At 34.6% G+C, this 20,827-nt stretch overlaps 4 protein-coding genes across 4 annotated transcripts; 2 read left to right on the top strand and 2 right to left on the bottom strand.

The window, feature by feature from the left end:
* Positions 1-7,238: 7,238 nt before the first annotated feature.
* Positions 7,239-8,064, top strand: LOC101897844 (RING finger protein nenya-like). The gene has a single exon (XM_005178378.3). It carries the CDS (start codon positions 7,239-7,241, stop codon positions 7,974-7,976), a length of 738 nt encoding a protein of 245 aa, XP_005178435.2. The 3' UTR covers positions 7,977-8,064.
* A 292-nt stretch (positions 8,065-8,356) lies between these two features.
* On the bottom strand, positions 8,357-9,263 carry LOC101896624 (uncharacterized). Its single transcript, XM_005178371.4, has 2 exons — positions 8,863-9,263; positions 8,357-8,809 (listed from the first exon to the last, which is right to left on the bottom strand). The coding sequence occupies exons 1-2, from the start codon at positions 9,151-9,153 to the stop codon at positions 8,414-8,416; spliced, it is 687 nt and encodes a 228-aa protein (XP_005178428.3). The 5' UTR covers positions 9,154-9,263; the 3' UTR covers positions 8,357-8,413.
* Positions 9,264-12,068: 2,805 nt separating this feature from the next.
* On the top strand, positions 12,069-14,880 carry LOC101896806 (caspase Dronc). Its single transcript, XM_005178372.4, has 2 exons — positions 12,069-13,138; positions 13,765-14,880. Exons 1-2 carry the CDS (start codon positions 12,662-12,664, stop codon positions 14,650-14,652), a joined length of 1,365 nt encoding a protein of 454 aa, XP_005178429.1. The 5' UTR covers positions 12,069-12,661; the 3' UTR covers positions 14,653-14,880.
* Positions 14,881-18,401: 3,521 nt separating this feature from the next.
* LOC101898007 (uncharacterized) lies at positions 18,402-20,036 on the bottom strand. Its single transcript, XM_005178379.4, has 4 exons — positions 19,516-20,036; positions 19,048-19,258; positions 18,880-18,973; positions 18,402-18,812 (listed from the first exon to the last, which is right to left on the bottom strand). Exons 1-4 carry the CDS (start codon positions 19,856-19,858, stop codon positions 18,420-18,422), a joined length of 1,041 nt encoding a protein of 346 aa, XP_005178436.2. The 5' UTR covers positions 19,859-20,036; the 3' UTR covers positions 18,402-18,419.
* Between the last annotated feature and the right edge of the window lie 791 nt (positions 20,037-20,827).

Raw genomic sequence — 20,827 nt, forward strand, 5'->3', positions numbered from 1 at the left:
ACACAAAAGTAGGCGATACTCAACATATCTGTCAAAAGACAGACCAAGAAACTTAATAACATACTGTGTTACATGATCACTACGGCGCAACCCAAACACATACCTAACAATAGAGTTAACAAGTTTGCGCACGCGCAAAATTTGGCAAGCATTGGTTCCAGAAATTACCTCCAAACAATAGTTGACATGAGACATTAATAAGGATCTGGCTACCATCATCCTAACACCAAGAGGCAAGTGAGCCTGAAGACTATAGAGCCTCCTAAGCTGAAAACGCACACGAGACAGCAATGAATCAACATGCGCAGAAAAATTAAGCTTGGTGTCAAGGACTACACCTAAACATCTCATCTCATCCAAAACATTAACCACAAAAGAGCCAACACAGATGCACGGCATAGGAACATTACGAGGACTATTAAACAGAAGAGCTTCGGTTTTATTTTATTTATTTATTTACAATAAAAGAAAATTGAATATATAATACAAATATTTATGATTAACATCATTATATATGTATGTGTTATTGGGTAATGGAAATTTTTATTAAATGTTTTATGTCACCATATACAAATATTGCATATAATTGCAAAGCAATTGTTAAATTAAACACACAACCTTCCAGCAACCAAACCCTCTTCATGCTACAAAATGAAATATATTTACTACAAAATGTTTTCAAATAGTTTCCTCCCACAGCCATCATCCAAATGAAATTCTCACAATACCCATAACTGTTTTTCTTCTTTAACATAACCCCTTTTTTAACCACACCAATTGTATTTCTATATTTTTAACGAAAATTTAAGTAGAATGAATGTAACAATGTGGTCATGTGTCGTATACCAAATACATACATAGAGAACATACAAAGAAAAATTGAAAAAAAAAAAAAAAAAAAATTAAATAAACTAAAAACCACCTTATCCTAGTGTATGACAAACAACAAGCCCCCCATAAATAAATTTACCAATAATTTTTTGTATTTAATTTGTAATGAAAAGTCAAACAGAATTGAGAAAACTATTTATTGAATTGAAAAAAATAAAAATGAGTATGTTAAATTCTAGAATGGAAAAAGTTATTGAGTCAAATTGTAATGTGCAAATATTAAAATTATTAAAAACAACAACAAGAACAACAAAACAGATAATAATAAATAAATATAAATGTTATATGTCTCAAATATAAATGATGTAGTTTTATTTCGTAAACCAAAATATAAGTTCGATCTCAAATAATATACAGATGGTCAGTCCATAAAGTGGGATATGAGAATAAATTTCAGAAGAAGAACAAAGCAGGAGGACCATAAGTCCTCAGTAGTTTTACTAAAAAGCAAGCAAATAAGTTATACCAGAAAAAAACCTTTCTTGTTTTGTCACCTTTAAAAACTCTACTTCCGATTATTAGGCTATTATGTGTTAACGAAACTTCAAATTATCGAAAACGAGTTTTGCTTGTGTTAGTCGTCGACTCCCATAAAAACCAAAAAAATAATTTCTTAAGTTAATGTTCTTTAAAAACAATAAAGTGGGTGGAGTCGTTATAATTTCTACTACCATTGCGAGTTTTAAATACCTCATTTAAATCAATTCCTTTAAAAAATGTGGCTAGGGCTATCAAAATGACGAATACCGGTGGGAACCGTGGACAATGTTCTGGCACCAGTTGTAGAAACCATTGTAAACTACAAATACCAAATTTTACACAAATCCTATACAAAATGTGACTTAGCCAAAGATAACGTTGTATGCGAGTTTTAAGAAAACCTAGACCAGAGGTAGAATCTGTTACAAACCCATAATGTCAAGTTTGGATCAATTCCGTGGAACACATTACGAACTGCAAATACCAATTTTTAGACAAAGCGGCGGAAAAATGTGACTTAAAACACCAATGAAAGGAATATAGGGAGGTACCGCTATACAGGGTGAGATGAAACAAATTCAGACTGCTGTCATTTCTAAGCCCCTCGTCCGACAGCTGTTAAAATTATTCCAGTGACAGCTCATTACATTGTTTACAAGCGTACAAAAGCATCTTGGGGACAACTTTCCAGAAAAAATTATTCGTGATGGAATTCAAGTGCGATAGTGTAATTTCTTATATTTGGCTGGATCACAAGTGGCTATCGTTAGAGCACACCAGCATTTAAATGTGAATAAATCTTTTGTGTGATACTGGTAGCGTAGCCCGACGTCAAGGAAATGGACGGAAAAAAACAGCCACAACAGCAGAAATGGTTACAAAAGTAAAGAAGCGACTTGATCGAAACCCGCGTCGCAGTGTCCGAAAAATGGCTCGTGAGCTGAGCATATTCTACCGCAACAGAAGGAAAATAGACTCAAAAGTGCTAAAGAGTTGCTTCGCTTGCCCGAAAATGGTGAACTGCAGAATTTTGTTATTTCCGATGAAAAAAAATTCGTTGTCCAACAGTTTGTAAACAAACAAAATGATCGTGTTTACTTGCCCAAGCGGTCAGCTGAAAATGTGCACCTTCGGTTGGCCACCAGAACTCAAGCGATGGTCGCTCTCCGCTCGTATTAATCGAAAGTGGCATCAGATAAAATGCCGAATATTATCGCGAAAATATTCTGGAGGGTGTCTTAAAGCCTTGACCACGCAAATATTTTGGCCGCAGACGTTAGACATTCCAACAGGACTCAGCAATATCGCACTCAGCACGCGCCAACCAAGAATGGTTACAAAATGAGGTTCCTCGCTTAATTTCCAGAGCAAGATGGCCACCATAATCTCCGGATGCCAATCCAGTGGACCATTGTGTCTGGAGTATTTTGGAAAGAAAGGTTGGCACTGATGAATACCAAAGTGTCGATCACCTCAAGCAGTACTTCGCCGGAAATGGGCCAAAATACCGCAGAGCAACATTCGGGCGGCGTGTGCCGGTTTCATTGGCCGTCATAATTCGCGCCAAAGGGGACCAATTCGAATAAATCTGAACTTATGTTAACATTTCATTTAATTCCATTCATTTAATAAAATTAGAAAAAAAAGTAAAAATTATGGCGTTTGACTTTGTTGCAGTTTTTTTATCTCACCCTGTATGGGGGCTATAGGAAAACGTGGGCCGACATATGTCTTCAATAATTCTACCAATATAATTCAATAATTCTAGGCACAATACAAACCATTGTGAAAAATTTCAAAGCTCTATGACAGCTAATGTGAACTGCATTGTGATTTCGAGACAGATGAACGCTTAAAATCTACTTAGAAGTTTATGCTGATTATGAATATATATATACTTTATGGGGTCTACGGCGAATATTTGGAGGTGTTACAAACGTTTTTATTAACAATTTTAGCAATATATTCGGGGTTGTTAGGCGATAAAAGCGATATCAGAAGAAAGTCATATGCGGGAGCTATACCTATGCTGATTTCACACCAAATCTGCTTATGCAATCTCTTTTTCAATCTAAAATTAAATGATTTTCAGAAGAGTTAATTTTTACGCTGACTTTGCAAAAGTCGCATTTCGTTGGCCGACTTAATTTAAGTTAGATTACTGGATGAGCAGCTACACTGGAATCGGCAACGGCTTCACTCAGAGACAATTGGTCCATTGTGTTCACCCTAAGAAGAATTAGTGGTGATAAGGAAGATATATATCGAGAAAGACCCCTTTCCGGTCTCTGACATTCTGAAGGTGCTTTATAGTGTACTAAAAACCAATATGACTACGGTTCTGATGGTCTATGCAAAATAGAATAAAAATGTTCCTATCTATGGCTTCAATAATCTGTTGAAGAGGCTTTTAAAATTAAACATTGGGGTCGAAACACCTTAAAACAAGTAAAGTATTACATTAATACCTTAGGGTAAAGGAAACATTAGAACCCATTATGACCAACAAACACCAATTTTTAGACAAATCCGTTAAAAAAAAATAGGACAAAAATCATCTAAATACCGAATATCGGGAGGTACGGTTATATGGGGGCTATACCAACACGTGGACCTATACATGTATTGTTTCGCCACTGGAGCTAGAACTCATTATGACCAATAAATACCAATTTCTAGACAAATCCACGAAAAAATGTGGCAAAAATAATCAAAATACCGAATATTGGAAGGTACCGTTATATGGGAGGTGTACCAAAGCGTGGACCTATAAATACTATGTTTCGCCACACGAACCCATTATGACCTACAAATGCCAATTTTTCAGGCAAATCCGTGAAAAATGTAGCAAACATCATCAAAATACCGAATATCGGCAGGTACCGTTATATGGGGGCTATACTGAAACGTGGACCTATACATACAATGTTTCGCCATACGAACCAGGAATCATAACGACGAACAAATACCAATTTTTAGACAAATTCGCTGGAAAATGTGTCAAAAATCATCAAAATGTATGGGGCTATACAAAAATGTGGTCCTGTACATACAATGTTTCACCACCGGAACTAGAAACTATCATGGACAACAAATTCCAATTTTTAGACAAATCCGTAAAAAAATGTGATAAAAATCATCATCATCATACCGAATATCGTGTGGTACCCTTGTGTGGGGACTGTACCAAAACGTGGAAGTATACATACAATGTTCCGCCATACTAGCTAGAACCCATTATGACCTACAAATACCGATTTTTAGACAAATCTGTGGAAAATTGTGGGAAAAATCAACAAAATACCGAATATCGAATATCAAAAGGTACCGTTATATGGGGACTATACCAAAACATGGACCTTTACATAAAAGGTTTCGCCATACTAGCTGGAACCCATTATGACCAACAAATACCAATTTTTAGACAAAGCCGTGGATAAATGTGGCAAAAATCAACAAATACCAAATGTCAAAAGGTACCATTATATAGGACTATACCAAAACCTGGATCGATGCATCTCATTTTCAATAACAGCCATGGTACAATGAATTCAAGGTAGGGCAGAGCTACCATATGATGTAATTTTTTTTTATTTTTCTGGCTTAATATGTCAACTTCATTTGCTTATGTGTGCTTCTTCTTTTCAATAATAAAAAATTGTTCAGAATATATTCAAATTCGGGTGTTTTCAAAATGCTTATTGCAACGAATGCATCGACAAAATCTACAGTTTTTGTCGCGAAATAAACCATAAGAGACATATTGAACATGATATTGAAAATAAATTTTGACCATTCATTCAGTTTTCGCGGTTTTAAATTATTTATTCAAAATCAATGCAACAAGTTGTTTGCTTTTTTTATTATTTTGATAGTAATTCTGACATTATAAGCCAAACAGGTAGACCTCTATACTTGCATTTTTTTCAAAGTTGACCTACATTCTCTTCATTGTACCATGATAACAGCCATCCTAGGCACAATACGAATTGTTCTGGTAAATGCTGGACGCTCCACGTCAAAAAATGTGGGCTGTATCGTGATTTCAACAGACAGACGGACGCTTAGCACTTAATTCGCTTAGCCAGGGGTTTCAGAATATTTAGTGCACTCTGAGTCTAGAAAGATTCGTTAACCCACTTAAGAAGTCCCCTTTGGGGTCTCTGCTATTCATTGGTAAAAATGTTTTATGATCTAGTAAAAAAACACGACATATAAAACCTGATAAAAAAAATTCCTTTCAATTACCCGTTGAAAAGATTTCTTAAACTAAAAGCTGACTCGAATTCCCTTACAAACGATTGTATTCAATCATACTAAATCCATGGTTAACCCAAATCACCAAAGTTTTCCGAACGGAATTCCAATTTGTAGTCTCTAACATTCATTGGGAAAAACTTATAGTCAAGTATAGTCAAGTAGAAACCACCGCGACTACTGCTCTGATAGTCCATGTGAAAAAAATGTGGAAATTACTCAAAAATGTCTGTGTTTTAATGAAGAAGAGAAAAACTCTTCAAGACGGACGGTTTCATCTACAACAAATGCCTTGAAGATGGTCACACCCAAAGAGGTATGTGTCTCGATGTGGTACAATTTAGTATTAGTATTATGGTATGAAATGAATAAATAAATAAATTAGATCGTATGTAATTATTTTTTATACCCTCTGTAGGCCGAGGGAACAAATACTACAAATATCGTAATGATTGGACAATACTATTCAAATTATTTTGGTCTTACAAATTGAATATGTTTGCAATCATAAATAGTTGTTTGCAAAAAAATAAATAAATAATAAAATTGTACTCACTTGGTCCACTCCACAAAGCAACAATTCTGCCAGTACTTTCAATATGTATATTGACATTACTGCTAGACAAAGATCTCAATGCATAAAAATTATTTTCCAAATCAGCAAATAAATCGCACAAAATTAAATACATATTCTTTATATTTATTCCTTTTTATTCTTTTATATTTTTCCTGTAATCTACAAAAGATTGAGATTAGAACATATAAATTATACGAATTTAATTCGAATACCTTCACATTTCAATCACATTGTCATTTAATAGGACACAGTACACATTTCTTAGTATTGCGACCCTTTGATAATTGTTTCCACATGAGTCATCCTTTTTATAAGGAAATTCAAGCAAGAGCATTCAAATTTTCAAAAAAAAGAGGCTGTCACATAAATTTTACACTGGACTTTCATGTCGAGAAGATAGGAACCGATATTCACAACCTACAATTATTTACGTCAAATTCTATATTTGCACGTTTAATACACTCGCGAGAGTGTAGAGCTAAGCTTTTTCTTTTTGATTTTAACATCTTCTGTACAATTTTATATAGTATATTTTTTAACACAAAACAAAAATTAATAAATTATTTGTCGGTCATTGTTGTTTACGTTTTGAAGCGTCTATCATTTTACTGGCATTTTTTTCAAACCGTTATCAAAGGTGTTGCCATACCAAAGTTTCACAATTGTCTACCTTGGTGAGTGGCGTTAAATGGCAATAAGTGACGTATGACATATCTCGAAAGGTGCATTATTACAAATAAAAGTTGTAAATTGTTATTATTATTATTGCTGGTTGGTTGACTTAAAAAGAAAAGAAAAAAGCTAAAAGCTAATATTATCCGGAAAGAAAAGTGAGTCAGTAAATTTAAACTTTTAAGATTTTATACCCAGATATTTCTCCAATTTAGCGGAAATTATTTAACCACTGTTCACATGTAGTCCCGCAGTTTCCCATTGACATCGTCACTTAAAATATTTACCGTTACATTTGTGATTAAGTTGCGTGATTTAAGCCTTTCCATTGGTAATATCTTTAAAAAATCTAACAAACAAAATGTTCCCTTTGCACTGCAATAAATGTTTCTGCACTCGTAAATTGGAACCAAAACGTTTATTTAATATTTCACGTTGTGGACACATTATCTGCCAGCAGTGTCTCCAATCCAAGTGTCGCATCTGCTCGAAATCCTACAACGCAATTCCCATACAAAAGGAAATGCCAGCATCAATGCTTGAATATTTCGATGATCCAATCAAAAGCTATCGTCACTATCAAAAAGTTGCAAAATTTCATTACGATCAAGAACGAAGTCTCGGCATCCATTTGTATAGGACAAATGAAGCAGCAATCCAGAAGGTCACCGCAGAGTTGCAAGCTTTTAATAAATTACATATAAAATTAACGCAAACTAAGGAGAAAGAACGCGAACGCATAAGAAAATTAAAAGAATATATTGCGTATTTTGAACGACGATTGGAACAGTCACGTTATGTAAAACCACCCGTTGCAGCACAGCCACGATATCGGTATCCCTCCCGTCATAAGAATACCCAAGATAGCAGTGGTGTTATGCCGGTGGTAGACTGTATGCCACAATTGACACAAACGGCTCGATCGCATTATGCCCCACCCCGCAGTCCCACCTTGAGCAACAACAACAGTTCAGGCAGTGAAAAGACAATAAGTGAGGTTTCCAGAAGGATGTTGCGTACACCACCGCCACTTTTGCCCTTTTCGGAATATAAAAAGAAATCCAAGAAAAGCCCAAATCGAAAACATTTCAACATGTAACAGAAGAGAAATTTAAAGTATTTATAATTTACCATATTTTTTTAAAGGTTCCTAAATTTATCAAAGTAAAAAAAAGAATTCGAAAAAATCCCTTGGCTAATCTTGTTATTGCTATTTGTTGGCGTTGCTCATTAATGGGCAACATTTTTAAATATATTTTAGCAGGCAAAGCTGTCAATTTTCGGTGCTATTGCTAAATTGATGTTAGCACTTGAAAATCATCCTAACTACATCTACACAAAATATCAGACTTCCTTTTATGACCGAACCAATATTAAAAAATGTATGATTGCTTGGTGACAAAGTTTAGATTTGAAACATGCAGCACGTCAATTTAACTTGCATCTGTAAAATGTGTATGAAATAGTAGAATAGTAGAGTAATACTTATTAAAATATTATATTTCTTAAAAATCCACTGATATTTACAAAATATATTCATTCTTCTTCGTCTTCTTCCTGCAGATGGGACAACATTAATTTGCCAGCAGCTCGATCTTTTTTATCGTTTTTAACTCTGCTAACCTTATTGGTTTTCTTTGAACCGCCAATTACGTATTCAGGCATAATAAGCTTTGAGCCCTTTAACTTTGGCGAATCAATTTCAACATCCTCCTGTTCTTGGGCTTTTAACGTTTTAAAATTGCGACTTAATTTGCTAGACTTTTTAAATTCAATTTTCTTGTGCTGTACAGTTTCTGGACCTTCGTCATCCCCATCTGTTTCTTTGCGGGCATCAATTTCTCGTAGAAATTCAAATGCAGCCGATGTATTTGTGTGATCGGAAATATCAACATCTTCCAAAGAGTATTTTTTCCACTTGTGTGGATTAACCTGAAACAGTATGAAATATTAAAAGTCCAAAATACTTCTTGAAAGAGCAATACCTTGAAATCGGGCAATGTTCTGGGTTTTAAACACCTCGATATGGGTAACTCCGGCTTCTTGAATATACTTTCTTTTCCACGTAAACTCTTCAGAGAACGATCGAGGGATTGATTTTTATGTGGACTTTTAATCGAATTTCTGTACACCAACTCCGTCCCTCCAGATGAGGTGCGTTTTAAAGGATTTTTAATTACACTTGTCTGGTCTAAACTGGTACCCTTCAATTCACTGCTGGCATCATCAAGGCATGCAAACAAAGCATTACGTTTTGCTTCGAAATCGACCATCATTTCACTTAAATTGTTTTTTTTTTTTAATTTTATTTATTTAGTAAATAACTATCTTCTTCATTTCAATGAAGAAGAAATGGATGAACGATGAAAATTGGGAATCAAAACAAAAAACCAGTAGGGTTGTATAGATCGTAAAACGGTGTGCAATGTCAGTGCTTCTTGAAATGATAACACAAATCTATTGGAGCAATGGACCTGGACCAATGAAAAGAAAACACATACATAAACAAAAAAGATGACATATTAGGCCAAGAAAATAAAAAAATTAAAATCATATGGTATCATAGCCCTACCTTGATATCATTGTACCATGATACAAACCTTTCAACTTTCAACAAGATAAAAACAAGTAAGCAAAGGCTATAGACGTGCGGGGCCGACCATGTGATACCCTACAACACTACTATATATAAGAAGCTTTATCGCTTTTGAAATTATGTCAAAGAGCACTGCCCAGATATTACCCTTAGCATTTTGGCCAGGGACATTTGCCCAATATTTACGCACTCCGTCGTGCTGTTGGTTGTAGTGGTTCATTTTACAGTTTAATATAATCCAATGGTCATCCAAAATGCTAGAATTCTTCCCTGTCCTTAACTTTTTGCGCAGGCGTGTTGATTGGCTTCAATTGTGTGGTCAGGAATTTTTTTCTGTTTTTGGTTCATTTGAACCTCTAAATATTTTGCGCTCATCTCCAAAAACAAGTGGCCCCTCTGTGTTTCCAAATTTAGACTCATATTAATAATTTGCTTGGCTATAATATTTGGCTATATTCGTTAACGAAATCAGCATATTTGTGTATTTCGGATATCATCTGTAAGTAATGTTGGTATTTTTTCACACAAAAGTAGTGGTCCATTCTACCCGCTGTCCTAAACTCTAAGTTCATGGGAGACTTCGTGTCCTTTAGTTTATATTTGTACCTTTATAACGGCTGCAAAATCAGGGACATTTTTAGTTGTTGGTCCATTTCAACCCCTAAATATATTGCGGACATCTTTGAAAACAATAGGCCTAGCCCTTCTGAGCTTAACCCTACCCTTGTAAAAATTTTGTGAGGATCGGACGATAATTTCATTCTGTATATAATAATCCCGAACTGTGTTGTAAACTGAAAAAATATTACAAAATGTATACTTCAATATTATAAGTCAAATTGAAAAAATCGCATGCGATAAAAAATATGAAAAAATAAAAAAAATTAAAAAAATACTACAAAATCTATATTAACATCACAACTGGCATTTTTTTATGCGATTTTTTTAGATTTATGCTTTTATGCCAAGAGGGCATTCTGAATTGGCAAAATCGGTCCGGCCATTCTTGAGATATAAGCATTCTAGCTAACATCCCCCTCCTTTGTATATACACATTGTATATATTTCGCTATATATATCCGATTTATTTAGTATCGGCATCGACGTAACAGTCAGACTTGACCCGTTCGTCTATTTGTGATTTCGTCGGGATTAAAAAATATTCGCGGTTTAATGGAAAATTTGACTTTTATTTAACACAAATGTAATGATCTATTTTACCCACTAAATATTACCCTATGATCATCAAAATTGGAAGACTTCTAGCCACCCCTAAGCTCTAGCTTCATGCTAACTTCGATTGGTCAATAATTGCGACCTGTAGAGCTGCAACAAAATCTAGAAATTTTTCAGTTTTTGGTGCATTTCAACCCCTAGATATTATGCGATCATCTCCAAAAGAAAAAGGGTTCTATTCTGGCCCTATCCCCACCTTCATTCTAAATTTCGTGAAGATCGGGCCATAATTGCGACCTGTAGAGTGATTACAAATTAACATGGACAGGCGGACGGACGGACATACATAACTAGATCGTCTCAGCTCGGCGAGATAGGTAGATCCATATATACTTTCCTATGTAGGAAATCAATATTTCGAGGTGTTACATAATTTTTGGCCCAATCAAACTTATAATACCCCCAACACATAGTGTTGTAGGGTATAACAAAAGTATGGAAAGACAATTTTCATGTGAGACCAAGAAGAATATCAGTGGAATTGGTATGGAAATGTGATTGTGTGAATTTTAAAACTTCTCGTTTTTTGTACGGAGTATTCCTATTCCATAAGTATTCGAAACGTCAAATTAAAATAACAAGTAAGCGGCAAATACATAAGGACTATAGTAGAGTGAACGCGTTGGGACTTAGTTCGATGCTAAGTTTTGTTTTTGTTTCCACTCATTTACACAAACAGTGAAGGTGTGGGTACATAAGCAGCTTGAAGTCCCCACATGGAATATTATGACATGATGCAGAGCTGCACTCAAATTCTGTCGTCGTTTCCTTTTATAATAAGCCTAGCCATGATGCCAAGAGCTTATGAACCCTCACCTTAAAAAATATGAAACAATTCCCGTTATCTTAATATCGGTTTTGTTTCGTTTCTTACTACAAGAAAATGCAGAACGAAACGATTGCAAACGTTTGATATAGTGCATTTTCGAACAAATCGATTAAAAAAAATTTAAAAGTTTGCGTCTTCGTTGGAGAGGTGCGATAATCGCTTTGTTTGTTTTCATTCTCTGATACTGAAATACGTGTTCCAACGTTTATTTCATTCATTCATACATTTATTTAATTTAAAATAAAGTGTACGTTTCAATATATTCTAAGTTCCACGAAACTGCAGTTACCTTGTGTGTGGAGTATAAGATCTATAATATTTATGCACATATTTTGGCCATATGTCCAGGGCTAATATGATAATGATAGTATTAATTATATAATTATGTTTTATTAATGAATTTCTAATATGTCGAACTTTAGTATTATTTTCGCTGCACATGGCAACTCAAATCATGCAACACAAATTGACATCCCCGTTGTAAGTCATCATCTTTCTCCTGCTAGAATAAACAACACTGCCATTATTTTTATTTCACAATTGGATACCAAGAATCGATTGGTTCAGTACGAAAGTTTTATTTTGTGTTGTTCGTTTTGCCTTTTGTTTCGAGAGAAATTTTATCCACAAAAATATTACAATAAGGACAATTTAAGTGTTTTAAATTTTGATAATTTTTTGCAATTGACATCTGAAGCTTAGTTAATTGTATAATAGATTGAAACTAGAACCTTTTTGGCAATAATTCGTAATTTGCTTTTGAAAAAATAAGGATTGCTGAAAATCAAATCCTATCAAACAAAGACAAAGGAAATATTCATAAGAAACGTAAACACAGCAGTACTAAAAAACGTCGATTCATTTTCGTGAGAGATTCCCAGGCCATATATGAACGTAGGAGAATCTTAATTACTTCCTAAACATTTATTTTCCCATCACTCACTGCCAACGAATTTCATTACCACTGCAGCAACAACAATAAAAAAATTGCAGCAGCAGCAACGACAATTCCAAACATATAGATCAAAAACATACATACACATTTGTCAAATCCGCATAGAGCAACTACGTCACAGTACATCATACATACATACGTATAAACAAAACACATCGACCCGGCACAATGGATGATGAACACCGTAAACTTATTGAAAAAAGCATTGATCGCTTAATAACATGTACAAAATTCGATGAATTATCCCACGCCTGTTTCACTATGAATCTGTTGTCAAAAGTAATGTTACAGAAAATTAATCGTGTTCCAGAAAATCAAATGCAATTATCCGATGCTGAGAAGCAAGTGGAACGTCACCGAAGACTGTTCAAGAAAATTACCCAACGTGGTCCAGATGCGTTCAATAAGCTGTGTGATATATGTGCCGCCTTGCATTATGACACAGCTTTAGGAATACTGAGGCCGGACAGATACGTTTCGATAAAGAGCAATAAAATGGCGATATCATCGGGATCAATGAACCATTGTCAACAGAATGCTAATTATATTAACAATAACACCAGCAGCAATAATAACGATGATAGTAGACGCAGCAGTATAAGCATCGATGATGATGAAGACAATGGGGATGGAGCTTATCAGCAGGTAAATTTGATGTTACATATATCGAGAGGAAATTCCTCTTTAAGTACTTTTTAGTAATAGGTCATAGGTCATTTTTGAATGGAATAGCTTCTATGGGGCTTTTCTATACCCCTTACCTTATATTGACTTTAGGTGACGAACACACCTTCTTTTGGAGCAACACAAACCCCATTAGCCTATTGATGAAGTCTAAAGTCTAAGGCAAAATGTTGTTCAACTACAATTTTGAATAACTAAGGTATCGAATTTGGATCTGTCGAAAAATTCATACCTAGTATATTTGAAGGACCAAAATTTCAGAAAGTTTTTAAATTTTCTCATATAAAATAATGTATAGGCTTAATTAGAAGTCTCTTATTTATTAGTGTTCCAGTTTATTTTCGTGATTGGGTGGAAAATATTATTGCAAAAAATTAGAGGAACATTTAGAATGCTTAGAATTTCGTCATATTTTTCCTTTGCTGTTATTATGATTTGGCCTCTGAGTTCTGAAGGAGCATTAACAATTTTTAAATGCCTCTGGACCTGAAATAATCAAATCTAAATATATATTCTGACGCATACACATACGCATTATATGTCATTGTACTAAAGTTTATACTATATATCATTGTTTGTCATTTCAGACTGACCGCAGACGTAGCAGCAGTAAAACATTGGACTCTGTGAGTGTACTGCAAGAGTATACTGGTGAAATTTGTCCCAAAGATAAGTTTGAAGTGAAAAGAGCCGCAAGGATACTTAAGCATCCTAGTTTGGACACATATCCAATGCAGTCTAAAGAAAATCGTGGAGTTTTCTTTATGGTTAATATGATCAACTTTCCCGTGGAAACGCATCGTCGAGATGGTGCTGATGAGGATACACATTCACTGCTGTATCTCTTCAAACAGCTGGGATTTAAGTTATTCTCCTATACGAATCTATCACACGAAGTTTTCTTTGACATATTGGGTAAACTTCTGAAATCAGATTACACGAAGAACACGGAGTGCTTTGTAATGGCACTTATGACCCATGGTGATATGGATGACAGTGTGCAGCGTATTACATTCAGTGATGGCTCTGTGGTCAAAGTGAAAGATATTGAGGATTATTTCAATCATCATGTCTGTGAGAATCTGGTGAATAAACCTAAAATATTCCTATTCCCATTTTGTCGCGGTGATATGTTGGAACATGGTGTCATCAATAAAGTACAGACTGATAGTATACAATACAATACACATAGAATTAAAAATATACCCATCTTATCCGATTTGATTGTCTGCTATGCCACATCGGAGGGTTTTAAGGCTCATCGCGACCCGGCCGATGGATCGTGGTACATCCAGAGTTTCGTTAAGAATATGGCGAAAAATGCTCATGATACATCCTTTGAAGATATCCTTAAGAATATTCAAGCCGACACATTGAAATTACGAACAATTGACGGAAGTTTGCAGACAGCCAATTATGTGAATAGAGGATTCAATAAGGCATTGTATTTTAATCCTCGCATTTGGCTGGAATAAAGTTCATACAGTATTGCAATGTAGTAGTAGTCGTAGGTGCTAAAATTAATATTTTTTGATATAATTATATTTTTATACAAAAAGTGCATTTGTTTTTTTACATATAAATGTAGTTTATGTAAGTTTTTATTACAAATCATGTCTTCGCTGTTCTATACATATAAAATATAAAAAAATAAATAAAATTATATTTTTAGTATGCTGGTTAAAAAGCATACACAACATTAATTTTATTTTTATCTTAGTGTTATAGACCTAGGGCACTGACCATTTTGTGAGTCATGCATAAACAACTTTAGTTCTATTTATACCCTACAACACTATGTGTTGGGGGTATTATAAGTTTGATTGGGCCAAAAATTATGTAACACCTCGAAATATTGGTTTCCCACATAGGAAAGTATATATGGATCTTCCTAGCTCGCCGAGCTGAGTAGATCTAGCTATGTATGTCCGTCCGTCCGTCTGTCCGTCTGTCCGTCTGTCCATGTTAATTTGTAATCACTCTACAGGTCGCAATTACGGTCCGATCTTCACGAAATTTAGAATGTAGGTGGGGCTTGGACCAGAATAGAACCCTATTGCTTTTGGAGATGATCGCCAAATGTTTAGGGGTTGAAATGGACCAAATACTGAAAAAATGTCGGATTTTGCAGAAGCTATACAGGTCGCAATTATAGACCAATCGACGCGGAATTTCGCATGTAGCTGGAGTTTAGGGCGGGAAAGAAGCCTACCAATTTGGGTGGTCATCGGATAATATTTAGCGGGTAAAATAGACCATATCTTCTGTATTGAAAAAATTCAAAATTTTTCATCAAACCGCGAACATTTTAAATCCCGGCGAAATCATAAAGCCATGACAAGGTTACTTCTGATCTTTACATTGATGTTAACATCCAACAAATCGGATATATAGCAAAATGTGTGCGATATATATGTCTATCAAAGAAGATATGCTTGAAAGATCTCTTATATGTCGAGAACGGCTGAACTGATTTCGACAGTTCTCATTAATTAAGAATGGCCTCTTGGCAGGAAAGAAAAAACGTCTAAAAAAATCGCATAAAAATATCTCTCTAAAGATGAAAATATTGATTTTGTAAAATTTTCTCATATTTTTTCAATTTTGTCATATTTATTTTGGCATATTTTCATTTTGAATTAAACATTTGGTAATATTCCTACAGCTAACAAAACTAAGTAGTTGGGATATCAGGATATCACATACAGATCGCATTTATGGCCCGATCCTTACGAAATTTTGCATGGGGATAAGATGAGGGTCAGAATAGGAGCCTACTCTTTTTGGAGATGATCGCCATATATTTAGGGGTTGAAATGGACCAAAAAACTGCAAAATTGTCGGCAGGTCGTAATTATCGCCCGATCCTCACGCACATTTGAATGGGGGTTACCAGACATTGCAAAAGCCAAGCAGTTTTGGATGGCCATCCAAAAATATTCAATGTGTGAAGGAGTTTGCCAACTTTTGTAGACAAAATAAGAAAATGTCCATTCCAGTGAATTTTTGGAGAATTCACAAATACAGGAAAGACGCACTTCTGACTATTTCGTTTACGCTGATTTCATTGAAGAATATAGTCAAATGTCTGTATCTCAGATAGATGCATTTCAGTCAAAAACCAATAATTGAGATCTTTGGGAAATATTGGTTCCAGATCTAGGAAGACCATTTAAGTGCAACATCTACCAATAAATTGGAAATGAGCAAATTAGTTTAAGTTGCTATTCTAAAATTAGAGAACGAAACCTGATTGTTTTCTTTTATTATTTGTCACACTATCTTGTGCAATTCTTTCGAGTATCTCGCCTAAATAAACTGTATCGTTTATTATAGTGTTGTAGGGTATTCAACGGTCGGCCCCGCTCGACTGTAGCCTTTGCTTACTTGTTTCTTTTATTTTTGTCTGAAAGGTAAAAAAACTTGGGGCACTACCCATTTTATGAGGCCATGTGACGCATGCATTAGGAAATTGTGAAATAAATTTTTATGATACTGTAACTTATTCTGGACGTATCTTAACTTCAAAATCGACATTTTTGTTTATTTACCTACTCATTGAGCAAAAATGAGATTATCTATATAATATAAGAAGCTCGCGATGACCTTTCTTAACACATTTTGATGATAAAATTCAATGATTTGCAAGTGCTGTTCGTTTGTAAGGCAATTCATGATTCAATTATAGACCAAACTGAAGATGTTTGACAGCGTGAGCTGTTTAAACCAGTGTTGCTAAGAAGATTGTGATTGTCCAACGTTTGTAATAGATTTTTTAATGAATATTCTACAGATTATACAGGGTGAGATGAAAAAACTGCAACCAATTTTAGACTGCTGTCATTTCTAAGCCACTCGTCTGACAGCTGTTAAAATTATTCCAGTGACAGCTCATTATATTGTTTATAAGTGTACAAGCATTTTGGTGAGAATTTTCCAGAAAAAAAGTTATTCGTGATGGAATTCAAGCGTGATAGGGTGGCTTCTTTATATTTGGCTGGAAAACCAAAAGTGGCTATCGTTAGAGCACTCCAGCATTTAAATGTGAATAAATCTTTTGTGTCTCGTACCACCGCTCGTTACCGTGACACTGTTGGACGGAAGAAAACAGCAACATCAGCAGAAATGGTTCGAGAAGTATGAACATATCACAATATTCCATTCGGCAAATATTGAAAAATGATCTCGTGGTAAAGCCATTGAAATTCCAAAAAGTGCAAGTACTTACACCGAAACAGAAAGAAAATAGACTCAAAAGTCCTAAAGAGATGCTTCGGTTGGCGAAAGTGGTGAACTGCCCAATTTTGTTTTCTCCGATGAGAAAACATTCGTTGTCCAGCAGTTTGTAAACAAACAAAATGATCGTGTTTACTTGCCAAAGAGATCAGCTCACACATTCGGTTGGTCACCAGAACTCAAGCGCCGGCAATGGTGAAGATGTGGGCCGTCATAACAGAGGATGGTCGCTCTCCGCTCGTATTCATCGCCCGTGGAATCAGAATGAATGCCAATGGTCACCAAAATCTCCGGATACCAATCCGTTGGACTATTGTGTCTGGAGTATTTTGGAAAGCAAGGTTGGCACTAAAAAATACCCAAGTATCGATCAACTCAAGCAAGCGCTTCGCCGGGAATGGGCCAAAATACTGCAGAACAACATTCGGGCATCGTGTGACGGTTTCATTGGCCGTTTGAAGGCCAAAATTCGTGTCAAAGATGACCAATTCGAACAAATCTAAACTTATTCTAAAATTTGATGCTATTTCCTACATTTTTTGTTTTCGTTCAATAAAATTTAAAGAAAACATGTAGAAATTATGGCGTTTGACTTTGTTGCAGTTTTTTTTATCTCACCCTGTATATTTTGTGGATTTCAAAGATTATTTTGAGAATCTTTTAAGGTATGGTAAGTACAAAATCCTTTATTGGACATCATTATTTGGAAGCTATATGAATACAATTTGACGTAACGAATTTTGGGTAAAGTCGTTTAAACCATTGACATCCCGGGTTTGTATGTTTCTGAATCAATGCCTTGAAGTGTACGCGAAAATTGTGTCTGTATTTAATTAGACATGTAGTCCCTCAGTGGCCTGTAATTTAGACATCTAACTCTTCAGTGGTCTCTTAACAAACTCATCAATTAAATTGGCTACTGCCGCTTTTAAAATGTTTCGAAGCATTATCTCTAACAATTTCCAATTAAAAATGAACCTCTCGTTAATTTCTGTTAAATAAATATCTATATTTCATTTAGCTCATTTTTTATCTGCAAATTTGAGTTCGGCATGACTAAAGATCCATCGTCATTGTAAGCATTATAATTCGCATCTGGATCAGGTTTACATTTTGCATCTGTGATCATAGTTGCAACCTTTTCCTCCTTTTTAATTTTTGTTTTCTTTTTATACTTTGTTTTAGCTTGTTGCGTTGTTGAACTTCTACGTTGAGGCTTCCGTTTCCCTGTTGTTTTGGGTAATATATAATCATTAACTACGGTATTTTCTGTAAGCCATAATGGATCTAAGCTTGGAGGTGTACAATTCATTCTAAACGGTAATGATTGCTGGAGTTTTTGTTTCATTAAAATTGTATGGTGATCAGCATCTTCTGTATTGACTTCTTCAATTAAAGCCTACGCAAAGTTTGAATTTTTAAATTAATTCGGTAATACAAAAAAGGAAAAAAGTAACATTTCATACCTCAAACTCATTGGCCAGAAATTTTGCTGTGACTGGGTCCAAATTTGGTTGTGGCAGACCAAATAAACCATTGCAAATAAAAGAATAGATTGCTCTGAAAATATGTAGTTGAAAAATTTGGATATTGGAAATGAGTAGCAAAAATTTGAGAAACAAAATAATACTCACTTCAAATCCACTCCTTGTAAATTTTCAGCTTTAGGAAGTGTTTCGTTATTGATTATTGTACTTAATATAATAGCCGGTTCATAATAACTATGTTTCGGAACATCCATTTTCCTAAAAACCTCTAACCATTCTGATATGTTTGTAAAGCAAAGGGAGTCGCATTCTTGATAGACATTTTCCTGAGCTTCTTTTATTCGGGTCTGCACATAATCTAAAAATATGAATACTTAAGTTCTAGTTGGGAATGGACGGTTATTCAATGTAGCAATGATTGGCTAAATTCAAATGAATTTGGAAATATTTAATATCGGTTGTTAGAGTTGAACCCCAGTTGTTTCCATCAACATTTTCGTTGTGTTCATTTTAAAATGCGCATTCACAAATTAATTTTGAACGAAATTTATTTGATATCGAATACGGAAATTTATCCCACATTTACATATTTTTTAACATTTACACTCAATTTACCTAAAGTATGCTTCAGTATATGTTCCGGGGCTCTTCTCACTTTTTTCATTAATCTCTCATAACTTTGGGATGACCACCCATAGGTCATCATATGTTTAATAATGACTTCCTTGTAGTGAGAATATTTTCGAGCTTCATCATTATGAGATGCAGATGTTTTTGGGGTTTCCTCGTCGTTGCTGACAGTTTCGTCTAGCGGAATATGTTTTTCCTCCTCTTGTTCATAAACATTGTAGGGTGAAAATATATATTCTTCATACTGCACATTGCTATCGTCGTCATCGGGATCGTCGTGAATGGCTTCATTCTTAACTTGAATTTCTACATTGTCGCAACTACTCATTTTTGCACAGAATCGTTCTTGATTGTAGAAATAAAATTATATTTTGCTCTAAGGCGATCCATTTGTTTTTGTTTACAAACGAAGAAGAAGAATCATATCACCAGTACAGGGGAATGGTAAGTGTGGAATCAATTCACTTTGCATAACAATGGAAAATAGAGAGCGAAGATGAAGATTTGTTTTTAGATATTTAGGTCTTTTAGACTTCACAATTCATATGTTAAAGTTATTTAAAATATTCAGGTCTTGTAGACTTCACAATTCATAAATTAAAGATTCAATTCCACTTGGTTTACTAAATTTGATCAAGTGAAAACTATTTATCTAAAAACGATTTCAATTTAATTCAATTTCCGGACATTTGATTAATAAATACCGACTTATTTACTTGCATTCAATTAATTGTACCTGACGGTTGCCAAAAAGGTAAATGTTTAAACGTCTTGCACATGTCTTTTTGTGGTGATCGCTTTTACATTTAAACGGGTCGATCTAGAGGACCACCATTTTGATCAAAAGCATATATGTTCCTCTTAAGAGAGTCAACTTTGAAAATCTTTTTGAAGTCGATATACTTTTTAACAAAGCCCTTGCATAGCTGTATCGCCAGATTTTATGGATTTGAAAAAATGGTCATAATTAGGCTTGGAGTTCTCAAGTAACACATAATATTTCGAAATCCGTACACGTTTTGGAATAGTCCCTTCAATGATTCCGTCTATTTATAGGTATCTCGAAAGTGTTTAACATGTTTTCGGATTAAACTGGCTATAATTTAGTAACTAGCAGATTGTTATCGCTACATTTTAAACCACATTTACTTACAATACGATATTTAGACTTCTTAAGGGTTATATAATATCGAAGCGTAAAAGCTAGATTACACATCATGCTTTGTCAAGTAAATTTTCTAAATTTATATATAGAATTTTAACATTTTTCACTTTATCCCAAAAATTTTCAAACTTC

This window comes from Musca domestica, unplaced genomic scaffold (assembly GCF_030504385.1).
Source record: "Musca domestica strain aabys unplaced genomic scaffold, Musca_domestica.polishedcontigs.V.1.1 45, whole genome shotgun sequence".
NCBI lineage: Eukaryota > Metazoa > Arthropoda > Insecta > Diptera > Muscidae > Musca > Musca domestica.